Below are 15,773 nucleotides of genomic sequence, written 5' to 3' on the forward strand. Positions count from 1 at the left end.
GCTGATTACCTTAGGTCACGGATAGTGTTAGGTATGAGGTAAGTGAATGTTTAGCAAATGTTGGGTGAATTCTCCTTTTCTTGTGCTGCTTAAGCGTGAGCCTGTGAGCCTTTTAATTGTGAGTTTATGAGACTATTTTATCAGCTCTGAAAGATTATGGGGGGATTCATCTCTATCATCATGAGGTTCATAATTCAGATCTCCCGTCATTTGCCACATGCAATATTAAAATCGGGTAAGTGGTCTGGCTTGTGTGGTTCAGTTGGTTGAGAGATGTCCCGTGCACCAAGAGGTCACCAGTTAGATTCCCAATCAGGGCACATGCCCATGTTGCAGGCTCGATCCCCAGCAGGGGCTTGCAGAAGGCAGACAATCAATGTATCTCTCTCATTGATGTTTCTATCTCTCCCTCTTTCTCTAAAATCAATAAAACAAAATATTTAAAAAATCAGATCGGTGTGTTATGGGGAGACAGTACAGATGCTTGAGATATGCCTCTTTTTACTATGTCTTGTGTCCAAAATATACTATGATTTTAGAAAACCACACCTTTGAGAAATTTCAGAGTAGATCTCTAGCCTCCCACAAAGCTCTTATGTTAAGCAATTGTGACTTAGGAAAAATGGTTGTGAAGTTGAGGCCTCTTAATATCTAATTTATGAATTGATCTAAACCTGTGTAGAAACTAAGAGTATTGGGGATTTTTCTTTCTGTCAGAGAAAGTCCTCTAACTGGGCCAAAGCTAAGGCTCAATTCACATCCATTGTTGCTAAGATCTCAGAAAAATGACAGGCAAGATTGAATATTTTTCAGGACTTTTTCCTTCCCTAAAATTTTAGTTCATCTCCGCATTATATCCTCCGCTCTTTGATGCCCTTAAAATATAATCTTAAACTGTAATTTGGATTTCCTAGCTTTTATTTATTTTTACCAGAGAAAACATGGTTGTGAAGATTATATATGCTACAGAGAATTGTATTTTTTTATCCATTTTATAAGAAAATGTACAGAGGAGTTGAATGGCTAGTATTTTCTGTTTTTCCAGATTTTGAAGTAATTCTGTCTAAGAGTAAATCAGGTCCACAAGATGTTACAGGGCAGAGGTGTATAAAAAGTTAAAATCTTCTTTTGTCAGATACCTTTCCATGTTCTCCATTATACTAGGATAATGAGATATGCCATAAAATGAAACCATACCACTGAGATAAACATGCATTACTAACAAATAGATGTAGCTATTGCTCCTAGGACTTGAGATCAAAGGAAAGAGATGAGATTATTGGAATTTATACCTTTGGAATAAATCCCATGGATCTAAGACTTGAACCTCTGAGGAGAAGGTTAACCAATTTAGGACTGAAACCTCAGGGTTTTGGTGGTGGATTCAAAAATCTGACAATCTAAACCCTGAGGGTAACATGCTTGGTAGCTGTGCCAGTATCTCTAAGCCTGACAGTAGTGTTGGTTCTAATAGTTATTAAAACATATATGAAATTATAATTATAACATTATACACAGAAGTGGGGCAAAAGTAGGTTTAAAGTCATTTGTATGGAAAATAATACAATAATTAATAAATAATAAAAGAATAATTTTGTTTTGTGTACTCACAACTATAAACCTACTCTTGCCCACTGTTGTATTATTTATAGTAATAATGTGAAGACTGAAAGTTACTATCTTTGTAAAGGCTTGAGCTGTTAATGAGGCATGAATAGTAATAAATTTCCCAGGTTTCAAGTCTCCTTTAGTTGCCAACTATTGCAAAAACTAAAAATGAGAGGACTGGCAAAGAAGAAATTCGATTTGATTGTTTGCATTCCCTATGTAACAAAGCAGAATGAAAATTGGAAGGATAGTTAGAATTGAGACAGCAACTTAAAAACACACAAACATACATTATCCATTAGCTGTACCTTTGCTCAGGAAACACAAAGAGACAAATTCCATGAGCAATTAAACACTAACATTACTTAAGATGATATAATGTAGAAATATTCTAGTAATTAGAATATTTTGCTAATTGTTTAATGGCCAATGTTTTATAATCCAAGTAATAAAAAATCTTGGGGATTATGTCAGTGGTCTGTGATACATTCTGTAACATTTCTATAGCCAGGAGACTAAAACTTAGTACAAGAGAAATTTGATAAGATTGGGTTTCTTTATTGAAATTGTAAATTGTTGTTCTTCTTTCTAAAATGGAGAACATTTTACTTCTTTTGCTTAAGTGAAATTGGAACATCTTGCTTTACTTTCGTAGGTAAGGTGTCGAGATTTACCTCTTTTTCCTCAGGAATAGGTGGAACATTCATATTTCTTCTTTTGTATACCACAAAATAACAAATTAACAAGCACAATACAAGAAAAAAAATAATCAACGAAAGTAGCAGGGATTTCTCTTTTCCCTTTCTCTTCATTTTTATCTTAGGGGGTGGGCCACTATCAATACTACCTCCAAAGCCTTGTTTCACACATTTGGGGGGCTCCCAGCCTCTGTAACAATGGCAGTTTTGTCTGTTGTTGCAGATCCCATGCATATTGCAGTTCTTAGATGAACAATTAGTTAGCAGAGATGACCTACTGACACACTTACTTTTGATGCAAACATGTTCTGCACCACACTCTGTACCATCTTTCACATCACCAATGTCAAGTATGGGTGTCCCATGGTGGTAGTCTGTACTCCAGCAGACGGCACCATTGAAGTGAGTCCAATGCACAGTAGAATGATCACTGAGAAGGGGAATTTCCATCACGTTTTCACACTGAATCCTCCCACACAAGATATCTGAGAGGTTACATTTTATGTAGCCAGAGGCTGTTAAACCACAGTGACCAAAACGGTCACCTCGGGTATTAATATTTGTGTAGCAAGTGAGATTTGCATTCTTGGCCTCTTTGCCAAAAATTTTCCTACACTGTTTTTCACGGCTATTGCACCTATTTTCATAGCAGTTGCCACCGCCCTCACATGGCATTCCATTCTGCATATATACATCTTCTGGGCAAATGTGGGATGTCCCATTGCACCACTCTGGGAGATCACATTCATTTTTCTCTTGTCTACAAACTGTGCCGTATGGCAAGAACTGGCAGTTTTTGCAACAACGCCCAAAAGCACAAGCGGCATCAATGTTCAAAGAACAGTCGAATTCACAGCATCGATCTCGCAAACACAAATCTAAAGTACCACAGTCACACTCTTCTTCTTCTTCAACCACACCGTTCCCACATCGTTTATATATAATGAGGTGCTTTGAATCTGGTGGAAGGTTCACACAAGTTCTGTGTTTAATATCGTTTATGAAATCATTATAACTGCAGTTGCTGAACCGACCATTACGGCTTGAGATTCCAGACATTATGCAGGGTCCTCTCGAACATTTACAGTTGTCTCCATCATGAGACATACCCAAAGGATGACTAGTCGCATGTGTCACAAGAAATGCTGAATGAAACAAATCATCACTCATGTAACTCACAACTGCACAGTTCGAATCTGGGTCACATACTGATGAAATAGAGCCTAGCGTAGTAAGTGCATTCTTAAATGTACTCCTCACAAGAAGAACTGTAGCATCATGATGTACGCGTTTATTATAGCTAGGCCTCTTCCACTTGCAGAAGGAATCAAGTGTCATCTGTATTTCGACTATTTCTATGGGATTACCCTCATTCCAGATCTCAATTCCCGTTAAAATCAGTTCAATATTCAGTTGTCTAAAAAGGCTATCTGCGATATTGAAAACATTGACTAATAGGTATTGCATTCTTGAGATGTTATTTTTGTGATAAAGATATAGATTGTGGTCCACTACCACTGCCACTTCATAAAACCGCCAGTGGGTCCACCAGCCTTCATACCCACTCTGCGTCAAAGTGAAATTAACACTTTCTTGATGCTTCAGTTGTTGTGCTATTTCTTCATCTGTTAACCCACATCTCATGGGTTGTGTCTGCTCACTGTCCATCTTATATACAAAATGTTCAAATGTGGTAGAAAGTCTTTTGGGCTCTATTTCATAAACCATGTTGTTTGTCTGTATGACTCCTTGAAAGCCCCCAAAACAGGTATTGAGGGCAACCAGGGATTCTAGATCCCCCTCTACATAACCTTGATAGTAGCAGTCATTCTGGGCAAAAGGCTGTTCCATAAGGATAGCACCCTGGTCTGTGTAGGTGAATACTGGGAGGTGTTTGGACAGGAGAAGCTTGTTGACTTTCATGTGGACAATGTGTTTCTGGCCCCCAAAATGCATTGTGTAAGAAAGCCAACCTTGAGGCTTCATGCCAATGCCAGTGCCTGCCACCTTCAAGGGAATCACCACTTCTGGGGGACCATGGCGTTGGGAGTGCACAACCAGGGGCCATCCATATTGGAACAGAAATACCCCCAGCCAGAGTGGGAGGGGAGTGTTCCTCACATGCACCAGGGCCTCACCCATCGCCACTATGGTGCCACCATACACAGCCATTGGGGAGAGCAAAATAGGATGGGCAGGAAGCATCACTGTACTTCTGAGCTAGATATTCAGCACTGACTTTGAATCTATTCTCTGGCAGTCACATCATCAGAAGAACACACTGAAAGAGAATTAAAAAAGGATAGAGACAGGGTTGGAGGTTATGAACAGGCCATGGTGGAGGAGGAAGAGAAAGATACAGGTTAAAGTGTATTGACGTTTGGCTCAAGACATGACTCAGAATACTGCATTCATTTGCCCTTAAGAAATTGTAATGCAATGCGAAACTGGATGTTCCAAAAAATGGTGATTAGTATAGGCTGAAATTTTTTGAACCTAGATGCACGTTAAATCAAGATATAAAAACAAAACAAAAAACAAGTAGAACTGAGTACACAATCCAGGAAATGAGATGTCCTTAATTAGGCATTTTTTAAATTGTTATGTTACCTATGTGAGAAGTAAATTTGATCAGTGTGTTTTAGATTTCTCATAGCAGACTTCACTTTCCTGTGTCTCCTCATTTTGTACAGGGGTTTTTTATGTTTTTACTTTAAGTACTCTCAGTACTTATTGATCTAATGATGACTGCATATTCACACTATAAATAAAAGTTGGCATGTATATGTTAATTATTAAGTGAACTTTTATAGATTTCTAAAGTGTATCTTTGCCCCAACCACCCTGCTCAAATTCATAATCAAGACCATTAATTTATTTAGGCCTGTATTATTCATGTTTCCCGAGTGTATAGCCCAGTGTCTGCACATTATGTGGTTTTATTACTATTCTATTCAAGGAAGAAAGTAACAAATCATTATTGTTAGAAAGGCATGATGCTTGTACCACATTTCTCATTTTCAAAAATATGTGCTAATATGTTTGTATTATTGAGGCAAATATTTTTGTATTTGTATTTTTCATTTAAGATATATATCCATATGTCCATATATATACATATATATATATATATATATATTTGCTTATGACATAAATACATCTATATGAGGTGTGAAATCAAGAATAACCCTGCAATTCTAAAACTGTGGGGATTCAGATATTTGTGCCACATAAGAAAATATTACCCTCCCCAAAGCTTTCCTCCATCCTTTTGGGATTATTGGTTTCCTTTTCATTTCTGAAGGTATTTAATTTTGTCTCCAAAACACTCCTATCTCCAACTGCTACCCTTCTAGTTGTTTTTTTTTTTTTTCCATTTTACATGATGCTGAAAAATGTTCTTATTCTTAAGAGTATAATAAAATATAAACACATTTAAGTAACATCCATCTAACCCATAGCACTTCTCCCTTCCAGTGCCACCATTGCCTATTGTTGACTGAACATTATGGTACATACTAATATATGTATAAGATCACTGATAAAGTCTTTTTTATCCCCATAGTTTTGTCAGTCTCTGTGTCTTAATTACCACCTCCCTTCTCACTCTTATTTATAGCCTAAGTCACAGTTTTCCAATTATGAGTAACAACTCCTTAAAGCACAATTTTGTACCTCTCAATGAAGTAAAATATATTGGAATAGGAAATAATAAATGTCATAGATCCCCCCAAGATGAGAATACTTGGTAAATACTCCTGTTTTGTTTGTTTGTGGGTGTGTGGATATGTGTATGTATATACAAATACTACTGCTTCTTTTCTTTACATGAAATTCTTGAGTGACTTACCAGCAGAAGAATTAATGGTTCCCATGGTCCTTTCTAAGTATAGCCATATTCATTGATGGTTCTTACTGCCCATCTCTGTGAAAACAGATTTTCACTTGAGACCTCACATGACAAAGAGAAATACAAATACCCTCCCTTTTTGTCTCCGAATTTATTAAATTCTAGACATAGTTACTTAGCAGCAAGACTTTCCCAGTTCTACAGACCATGGCCTCTGGTTAAAGTTCCTCCTCTTTGTGACTTCACAATTTCCATCAAACTTTAATTCTAACAACTCTTCAATATGAATACATTTGACCATACTCCTTATCCCCATCCTATGTGCTTTCTATATACAGCATAAACACTTTAGTTTCAGTAACTGTGATTGATCTGTTGCCTTGGTCCCAGATTATTTCCTCAACAATGAATCATAATGTGGAACACTTAAAGTATATCAAGTTCCAGATAAAAGTGTACCCTATTTAAAATATTTTACAAGGACTCTAGACATCAGTAATCATCAGTAACTTTCTTTATAAGATCAATAAAATAACACAGAGATATTTCATATTTGCACATAAATATATTTCATTTGTTAAGAAAATCACTGTCAGTAAGTAAAGGGAAATAAAATTTAGAAGAAGAGAGAGGTGAGTAAAATACAGAGTGGGAATAAATTTAATCTATCAATTGATTAGCTGACAGTTTAAAATCACAAATATGGGCAGACCTGTATTTAGCAAATTGGCTGAGGTAAATCAAGATAGCAAATTTAGTTATTGATTATCCTTGAGAGTTTACCTGTGGTACAGAGAGGTTGGTTATGTTTGCCAGCTGGATACCTGCTTTCTATTTCCCCTCCAGTTTAGTAAGTCCATTCCAGATCTTCACTTTTTCCCTTATTGGAATTTTACACTTTCTTTCCAGCTTTTATCTCAATTAGTTTCTAAGGAACCTACTTAGAACTATAATTATATTAATCAATTTTTTAAGGTGCTACAATAAAGTACAAAAAAATGAATAATTTAACAGAGATTTATTGCATGACAATTCTAAAGGATAGAATTCCAAAATCAGTGTCCACATGACTTACTCTCTCTGAAGATACTAGGGAAGGCTTTATTCTAGGCTTCTTTTCTGGCTTCCTTCCTTGCCCTATGCGGCATGATTCAATTTTCATGTGGTTCTCTTCTTCTGCTCAGATTGGCCACTTAAAATAAAATACCAGTCGTATTGAATTTGGGGCCCACCCAATTATAGCATTACCTGATCCTGACTCTAATTATGTCTGCAATGACCCTATTCCCAAATAAAAACATTTCCTGAGGTACTTAGAGTTAGACTTCAACATTTGAATTTCAGCAGACACAGTTCAAACATGACAATCTCCCTGGCTTAATTTAATGGCTGGATAGCAACATTTACTTATTTTGTTATTAGACAGGGGAGGAGGAATAAATTTATGAAAATATTGACATTTAATATAAAAATTTTCATATCCTAGAAACATTCTATATGCTCTAGTTCTAAACTCAAAAAGGACTTGTTTGGTCAACTTTAGTTAACAAGTGGATTCCTTTTCATCATGATAATTGATTAGTTAGTTCATCATTTTTCATGTTTTACCTTGGCTTAAAAAATGGTATATATTATGAGATTTATGCATAATAATTTCATTTTCAAGATGCTAATGTAAATGATATTGTTTTTTAAATTTCAAATTCCAGTTGTTTAAAGTGGCCAACTTTTGTATATTAAACTTATATCCTTCAACCTTGCCATAATCGTTGATTTGTTTCAGGAGTTATTGTTGATTCTCTCAGATTTTCTACATAGAGCATTCAGTCATCTATAAACAAAAATAGCCTTATTTCTTCATTTCTAATATGTATAGCTTTTATTTCCTTTTTTATTTTATTATGTTAATAAGCTCTTGCAACATCTTAGAATAATATGTTAAAAAGCAGTGGTACATCTTTGCCTTGTTCCTGACCTCATAGTGAAAGATTTATGTTTCTCATCATTAAGTGTAATATTACCTATAAATTTTTGTAAAGATTTTTATCGAGTTTCTGAAATGCCTTCTCTTTCTATTTTATTAATAGTCTTTATTATTCATGTATATCAGATTCTGTAAGAAGCGTTTTTCTGAACCTATTGTTACAGGTATGTAACTTTGCTCTTTAGGCTGTTGCTATGATGTTTCACATTAATTACTTTTCAAATATCAAACCAGTCTTGCTTTCTTGGGATATATCACACAACTTGGTAATGGTATGTAATTATTTTATACATTTTTGGATTCAATTTCCTAATATCTTGTTGAGGATTTTTGCATCTAGGTTCATGAGAGATATTGGTCTATGGTTTTCTTCTCTGGTCACATCTTTGTCTGGTTTTGAATTAAGTAATGCTTGTATTATATAATAAACTAGAAAGTAGTCTGTCTGCTTCTCTCTTCTAAAAGGAATTATAAAAAGCTGAAAAAGCCTTAGCTGGTGTGGCTTAGGTGATTGGAGCATCATCTGGTACAACAGAAATTGGCAGTTTAATCCTCAGTCAGTGCATGTGCAGGAGGCAACTGATCAATGTTTTTTGTGTTTTTTTTTTTCTCTCTCTCTCTCTCAAAATCAATAAAATAAAATTTTACAAAAGTTGGTATAATTTTTTCCCTCAAATATATATATATATATATATATATATATATATATATATATATATATATCATCATCCGAGGATATTTATTCAATATTTTGTTCAGATAGAGAGAGAGAGGGAGGGAGGGAGAGAGAGAGAGAGAGAGAGAAACATCGACGTGAAAGGGACACGCCGAGTAGTTGCCACCCACACGACCCAACCAGGGCCCCAGGGCCCCAGGGCCGGGGACAAACTGCAACTGGGGTACATGCCCTTAGTGGGAACCGAACCCGGGTCTCTCTAGAGCTCAGGCCGACGCTCTAACTGCTGAGCCAAACCAGCCAGGGCTTCCCTCAAATATTGATAGAGTTTACCAGGGAACCCATCTAAGCCTGGTGATTCCTGTTTCATGGGGTTATTTATTATTGAGTCAATTTAACAAATGTGAACCTATTCATATTATGCATTTCTTCTTCTGTGAGTTTTAGCAGACTGTGTTTTCAAAGAATTGGTCCATCATTTTTCTCTTACATCAGCCTGTAGAGAGCCAGAGAGAAGCAAGTATTATTGAATGCCTGGTTCAGAGCCAAGAATTGCAGGACACAGATAACAGTAAGAGAAACAGGTGAAGGTGTCCCAGTCTATTTCTTGGAACAGATTTTGTTGTTTTATTACTTCCTTTATGTGTAAGTCATAGAGGTGTATGTGTGTGTGTATGTGTGGGGATTGTTGTGTGTGGTGTGTGCGTTACAAGAACCATGGATGAAACAGACAGTTATCCCAGCAATAATCAAATAGAGTAAGTCAGACCGAAGTGGGCAGAGAGCCATCTCAGTTATTAAGATCTTAATATGGGTGTTATGCACTTGTTCGCTTTCCCAAATTTTGTGGATTTTCTATTTTTCTTGATATTTATTTATTTTTTCCTTTCTTTCTGTCTGTCTGCTTGGTTACGTTACTACTCCATGTCTGAGTGTTTGGCATATCTTTGAGGGACAAATTTTATTTCATGTTTTTACCTGGTCTGCTGTTCATTCATACTATATGCCTATTTTAGTTGTTTTCTCAATTTTGTGTGTGTGGTTCTCAGAGTTATCCAAATGCTGATTTCCTGTTCACCTTAGATGTTGGCTTTATCCTGTAAGATTTGCCAGAGTGATGACTCACTTCCTGGATTGTCAGACAGGGATGGGTGGATTTTCCCAATGCTTAAATCGGCATTTCACAGAAGTCAGAAAGTAATACGTGTAATTCCTGAGGGGGAAGAAGGGAGAAAGTGCTGAATGGAATGACTGCCTCCACAAATCTTTGGTTCTTACATAGTTTTATCCAAATCCAGCCTGGTTGATTATTTGTTCTGATTGTTCACTTACGTCTTAAGTGGCTTCTTGTCACCACTCTTTCTAATTCATCTGTCCATCACAGGTAAGCCCTGATTATCATTCTTAAAACAAAGCAAGTTATGATAGTCCTCTAATTATATATATATAATTCATATATATATTTTATATATATATTATTTTTTATTTGAACATATATATATATGTTCATATATATTATTTTTTATTTGAACAGCTATAAACCTACTTTTGCCAATATATTAAGATCTTAATATTGGTCTTTGGCATTTGTTTGCTTTCCATAATTTTGTGGATTTTCTGTTTGTTTGTTTTTTATATTTACTTATTTATTGCATATATATATGTGTATATATATAATATATTCAGTACCTACAATAAAACCCTCTTTTCCCTATGAAGTCCAGGCTCAACTAGGCAAGTCTTCACAGTTTTGCACCAACACCATCTTTCCCTGCAGTTATATTGAATTTCTCTTCTAATGCTTACAGTAATGCATTGTAATTGCATGTTTTCTTTTCTGTCTGCCCTGGACTGATCTCCCTGAAGTCAGTTCTCTTTTATCTCTTCTTAACCAAATCAATGTCAATAGAAATCCCTGATTTTGAGCGTGGTGAAGAAAACTTTACACAGTGCAGAACAGTTCAATAGTGATGGAGCACAGCATGGGGTAGCCCTGGGGCCAAGCCCCTCTGCAGATAAATAACTCTGCTCTGCTCCTCATTGGTCCGCTCCTCATTGGTCTGCTTTGCTCCAGTGGGACATCTTCAGTGTTTCAGCTCCAGACAGAAAAATGCAGTCTTCAGTGAAAAGGGAAAGTGAGCTCCCAGAGCCAGAGGGGAGCTGAATATAGACAGAAGTCCTACCCCTGTTTTCTATTTCATCCATTCTCATAAATGAGGACCTCAAATCCTCAAAGTCTGATTGGTCCAAAAGGAATTGTTCTGATTGGTCACTGAAGAAACTTATGAGTATATAGCTGTGTGCTCCAATTGGATTAAAAAGCCTCAGTCCCATTGATGGAAATAGGATTCTAGAAACTCCTTTATAAGGGCTGGCTCATATGGCAGAAACACAGTTTAGTGCAGTATAGTTGGCATGAAAGGCCCCCATGTAGAAATGGCTGCTGGGCTCGGTTTTTTCTTTCTTTATAGTCCAATTAGCTACAAGGAGCCCTTCTAAGTAGGCATCTTCTTTCTCAGGGTTTACACTCTAGAATCTAACATAATGCATGGCACATACTTAACACTCAAAGGTTTTTTGAAGGAAGAATAAACAAAGGCACAAAGGTGGGTAAGCAGGCCCACCTGATTTTAACCATCTGCAAAATCAGAGTAGACTTCTACTTGGGAGATGGAAAATATGTCATAGAATTCTTAATTTTTGATCTAGTTTATTTTAATTTTTAATAACATAAAATTAAAAGTTAATTGATACCAATTTTTATTTAAAACTATAGTATGTAATTCATAGCTAAGTTTATAGCTGCATCAGTGCCCAGGAATGAGTTATTATCTTCTCAAAAATGGTTGCTTAGAGTTGTGGTGAGTGTAATTCCAGGTATCTATCTCATTCATTGAAAGAAAAAAAAATTGCAATTTCTTCTAATTGCAAAGACATCTGTCAAATTTCACCCATCCTCACTTATCATCTCTGCTGTGGCTGGATTTAACAGAAATCCATTTGCTAAGAAAGACTTTTTCACATAAGTTTAGAAATTTCTCATTTCATGGTTTTCTCTTATAATTCTGTGCCTTTTAAAAAATATTTATTTTTTCAGGAAAAATAGAAAATCATGGAGATCATAAATGAATATCCAAACTATTTGTCTACTTTCACCTAATCAGTTACTTTGGTGTGTGTATGGTGTGGCAAGATTTATTCACGTTTAAATAGAAAGCTATTCCTCCAGTGTCCCACCTCCGTCTGTCCCACCATGAAAAAAGTCCAATTTGTCTTTATCAAGGCTAAAACAAAGGCCAGTGTCCAAAATTTCTGTTTCATATTAAAGCTTAGTCCTTTGGAGCCCACATGTTTGTTGCTACACCCTCATGATAACACATGTTCCTGGGCGAGAGAGAGCTCTTCTTTGTTCCCCTGGGGTTATATTATCTTGGTCTTGGGAAAAACCAGGCACTTTTTCAAAATAACCAATCAACTTCCCAAGCTTTCATGTGCTTCTGATGGGTCCACCCCCCCACCAATGTACTTCCCTATTTCAGGATAGACTGATAGGCTTCTATGGTCACCATTTTGGCTCCTACTGTGCATGCCTCATTGAAGCACCTCCAGCTGTGCCACTTGGACTTTTACTGCACATGTGTCTACCTCCTCCTGCTCCTCCTGAAAATCCACTACTGGAGGGGGGAAGGGGGAAGAGGGGGGATGTTAAACCTTGGCAGGGCAATGTTGTGATCCCCTGGAGTGTGTGAAACTATAACTTCCTGGTGAACCAATAATGTCTGATTCCTTTGCTTCCTTTCTTATTAATATCTAGCTACCTACACTAACATCTCCTCCAACCCCCAAAGATCTTAGGCCTTGTAATCTAACAAGGATAAATGGATGAAGGTCTCACCTTCTGTAGCTGCTTCTCACTGTCATGGAGCATAGTCCTGCCTATCCCCAGGCCAAGAAGTTGTTCCTATCTTTCAAAGGAAGAAAGGAGGGAGAGTCTCCATGCAGGGAAGAGGGATTTTGCAACATCAAGTCAGTCTGCTGTCTCTGGGAGGCAGCATACTCGATGTTTAGAGGATGGTGTCATCTAGAAGATAGCACTGCTGGACAAGCTGGCATCCTTGTATTGTAGAGATGACAAATTTGACAAGAGGGTTAAAAGGTATAGTCCAAAAATAAGGAGATTTATAGCAACTAAATTTCTGGTGAGAGGTAAGAACCAATTAACAGAGGGAAAGACTGACTTTATAGTGTCCCAGATGAAGTCGGAGGAGTGGCTTCCCTGGAGGGAGGTGTGTCACACTTATCTGAAGCCCTCCTGATTCTTAAATCAAATCAGGCTTAGGGGAATATTCTAAGATTTGTCCTCTGAAGATCTTTGGGTCTCTTATGTCTGAACCATTTGAGCAGGAAAGGGAAAGCTGTTTCAAGTGAATCTGATAGACCATCCCACACTTCACAGACTCAACGACCAGTCCTGGCAACAAGTTAATCCAGCAAAACCAATGAGTCTCATTTCAGGAGATGGCAATGCAGATAGGCTTCTGAAATGAGGCCTATACTGTGTAAACATGCAATGTGAGACTTCTGGTCAAGATGGCTGCGTAGGTAAACGCAGTATCGCATCCTCCCACAACCACTTCAAAGTTACAACTAAACTACAGAACAATCATCATTCAAAATCGCCTGAAATCAAGCTGAATGGAAGTCCTACAACTACGGAATTAAAGAAGCAACTGCATCGAGACTGGTAGGAGGGGCGGAGGCAGACGGGCTGGTACCACACGCATGTGTGGTGGATGAAAATCAGGAGGACACCTCGGCCATGAAGGTCCTCCCTGAGGACTGAGGGGTCCCCATCCCACACCAGGTGCCCTGCTCAGGGTTCCACTGCCAGGAAGAGAAGTCCCCATAACTTCTGGCTGAAAAAAACAATGGGAACTGAGGCTCAGGAAAGCTGAGGCAGCTGGAGCCCCAGGCAGTTTCCTCTTACAGAGCCCGTGCACAGACTTATCGGATTTGCTGCCTCTAAGCTTGGAGGGGAGGTAGCTCTAGGGGCACCAGAGACACAGGGAAGAACTGAGCTGTTTGGCACTGGAGTGAGGGCTGGAGAGGGGGCTTTCTTCAGGACAAATGTGCTGTCAGAGGCCCTTGTTCCTTTGGTGAGCCCTTCCCTGGGACAGCAGACAGCTGCCATATCTGGGACTCCAGCAATCTGGCTCACACTCATTGCCCTGCCCTGGGGATTCCCTGAGGCCCTGCCCCACCCAACTTTAAGGTCCACCCAAGTTGTTGCCAGTTGCTTAACCATAGGATTGGCCTGTCTTGGATCTTGCTTCAGGTTTTCCTAAATTCTTTCAAACAAGCAGCATCTGGTCTCAGATAGCCCCATTAGCCCATACCTCTTATTAAGTAATACACAGAAACAAACACAGAGAGGCAGCCAAAATGAGGAGACAAAGAAACAGGTCCCAAATGAAAGAATAGAACAAAACTTCAAAAAAAGAACTAAGCAAAATGGATTTAAGCAACCTAACAGATGCAGCGTTCAAAACACTGCTTATAAGGATGCTCAATGAACTTAGTGAGGGCCTCATGAGTATTAAAAAGGACCAGTCAGAAATGAAGGAGGCATTAACTGAAATAAAGAATAATTTACACAGATTCAATAGTAGAGTAGGTAAAGCCAAGAAGTAACCATCGATTTGGAATGTAAGGAAGCAAAAAATACCCAATCAGAAAAAAGAATCCAAAAAAATGAGGATAGTGTAAGGAGCCTCTGAGACAACTTCAAGCATGCCAACATTCGCATCTTGGGGGTGTCAGAAGGAGAAGAGAGAGAACAAGAAATCAAAAACCTATATGAAACAATCATGGCAGAAAACTTCCATTACTTGGTGAAGGAAACAGACATACAAGTCTAGGAAGCACAGAGAGTCCCAAACAAGATGAACCCCAAGAGGCCCACACCAAGACACATCATCATCAAAATGCAAAAGGTTCAAGACAAAGAGAGAATCTTAAAAGCAGCAAGAGAAAAGCAGTTAGTTACCTACAAGGGAGTTCCCATTAGGCTGTCAGCTAATTTCTCAAAAGAAACTTTGCAGGCCAGAAGGGAGTGGCAAGAAATATTCAGAGTGATGGAAAGCAAGAACCTACAACCAAGATTACTCTATCCTGCAAAGGTGTCATTTAGAATCGATGGCCATATAAAGACTTTCCCAGACAAGAAAAAGTTAAAGGAGTTCATCACCACCAACCTGTTATTATATGAAATGTTGAAGGGTCTTTTTGAAGAAAAAGATAAAATACGTGAACAAACAAAATGGCAATGAATACATATCTATCGGCAATGGAATCTACAAATAAAATGAACAGGCAGAACAGAAGCATTCTCATAGATACAAAGAACATTTTGTTGGTTGCCAAATGGGAGGGGGGTTGGGGGAATAGGTGAAAAAGGTGAATGGATTAAGAGGAACAAATTTGTTGCTAGACTGACAAACCTCAAAGAGAAGGGTTTTGGGGGGTGGGAAGAAATAAACCAAAGAACTTATATGCATAATCAATGGACACAGACAACAGTGTGGGAAAAGGCAGGAGGGCGGTGGGAGTGGGGAGGAGTGGGTCAGTGGGGAGGAAAATGAGGAACATCTGTAATACATTCAACATTAAAGATAAAAAAACAACAACAACAACAACAACAAAAACACACACAAAAAAAACCAAAACAAAAAGCAATGTGATAAATATGGTAGTTGGCATGTATTCTGTAAAAACAGAAGGAAGAAAACAAAACACAAAGGTTAATGAACACAGCAGATCATAAACCAGTTTCTAAGTCTTGTAAGACTATCAGTTGGGAAAACTTCCAGATATAAGGCTTTTGCTGCAATGAAAGCAAGCAGTGACAACCTGACAGGTCCTCTTTGTCTGCAGTTTGAACATCTTTAGTGATGACAT

General features: G+C 37.8%; 1 protein-coding gene across 1 annotated transcript; it reads right to left on the reverse strand.

The window, feature by feature from the left end:
• Positions 1–2,213: 2,213 nt before the first annotated feature.
• On the reverse strand, positions 2,214–4,478 carry LOC118643946 (disintegrin and metalloproteinase domain-containing protein 20-like). Its single transcript, XM_036282267.1, has one exon. It carries the CDS (start codon positions 4,476–4,478, stop codon positions 2,214–2,216), a length of 2,265 nt encoding a protein of 754 aa, XP_036138160.1.
• Between the last annotated feature and the right edge of the window lie 11,295 nt (positions 4,479–15,773).

Source organism: Molossus molossus, unplaced genomic scaffold (genome assembly GCF_014108415.1).
Source record: "Molossus molossus isolate mMolMol1 unplaced genomic scaffold, mMolMol1.p scaffold_m16_p_4, whole genome shotgun sequence".
NCBI classification, from domain to species: Eukaryota; Metazoa; Chordata; class Mammalia; order Chiroptera; family Molossidae; genus Molossus; species Molossus molossus.

Excerpts from the sequence above, each read along its gene's own strand:
- LOC118643946 (XM_036282267.1), bottom strand. The coding sequence starts at position 4,478 with ATGGCTGTGTATGGTGGCACCATAGTGGCGATGGGTGAGGCCCTGGTG.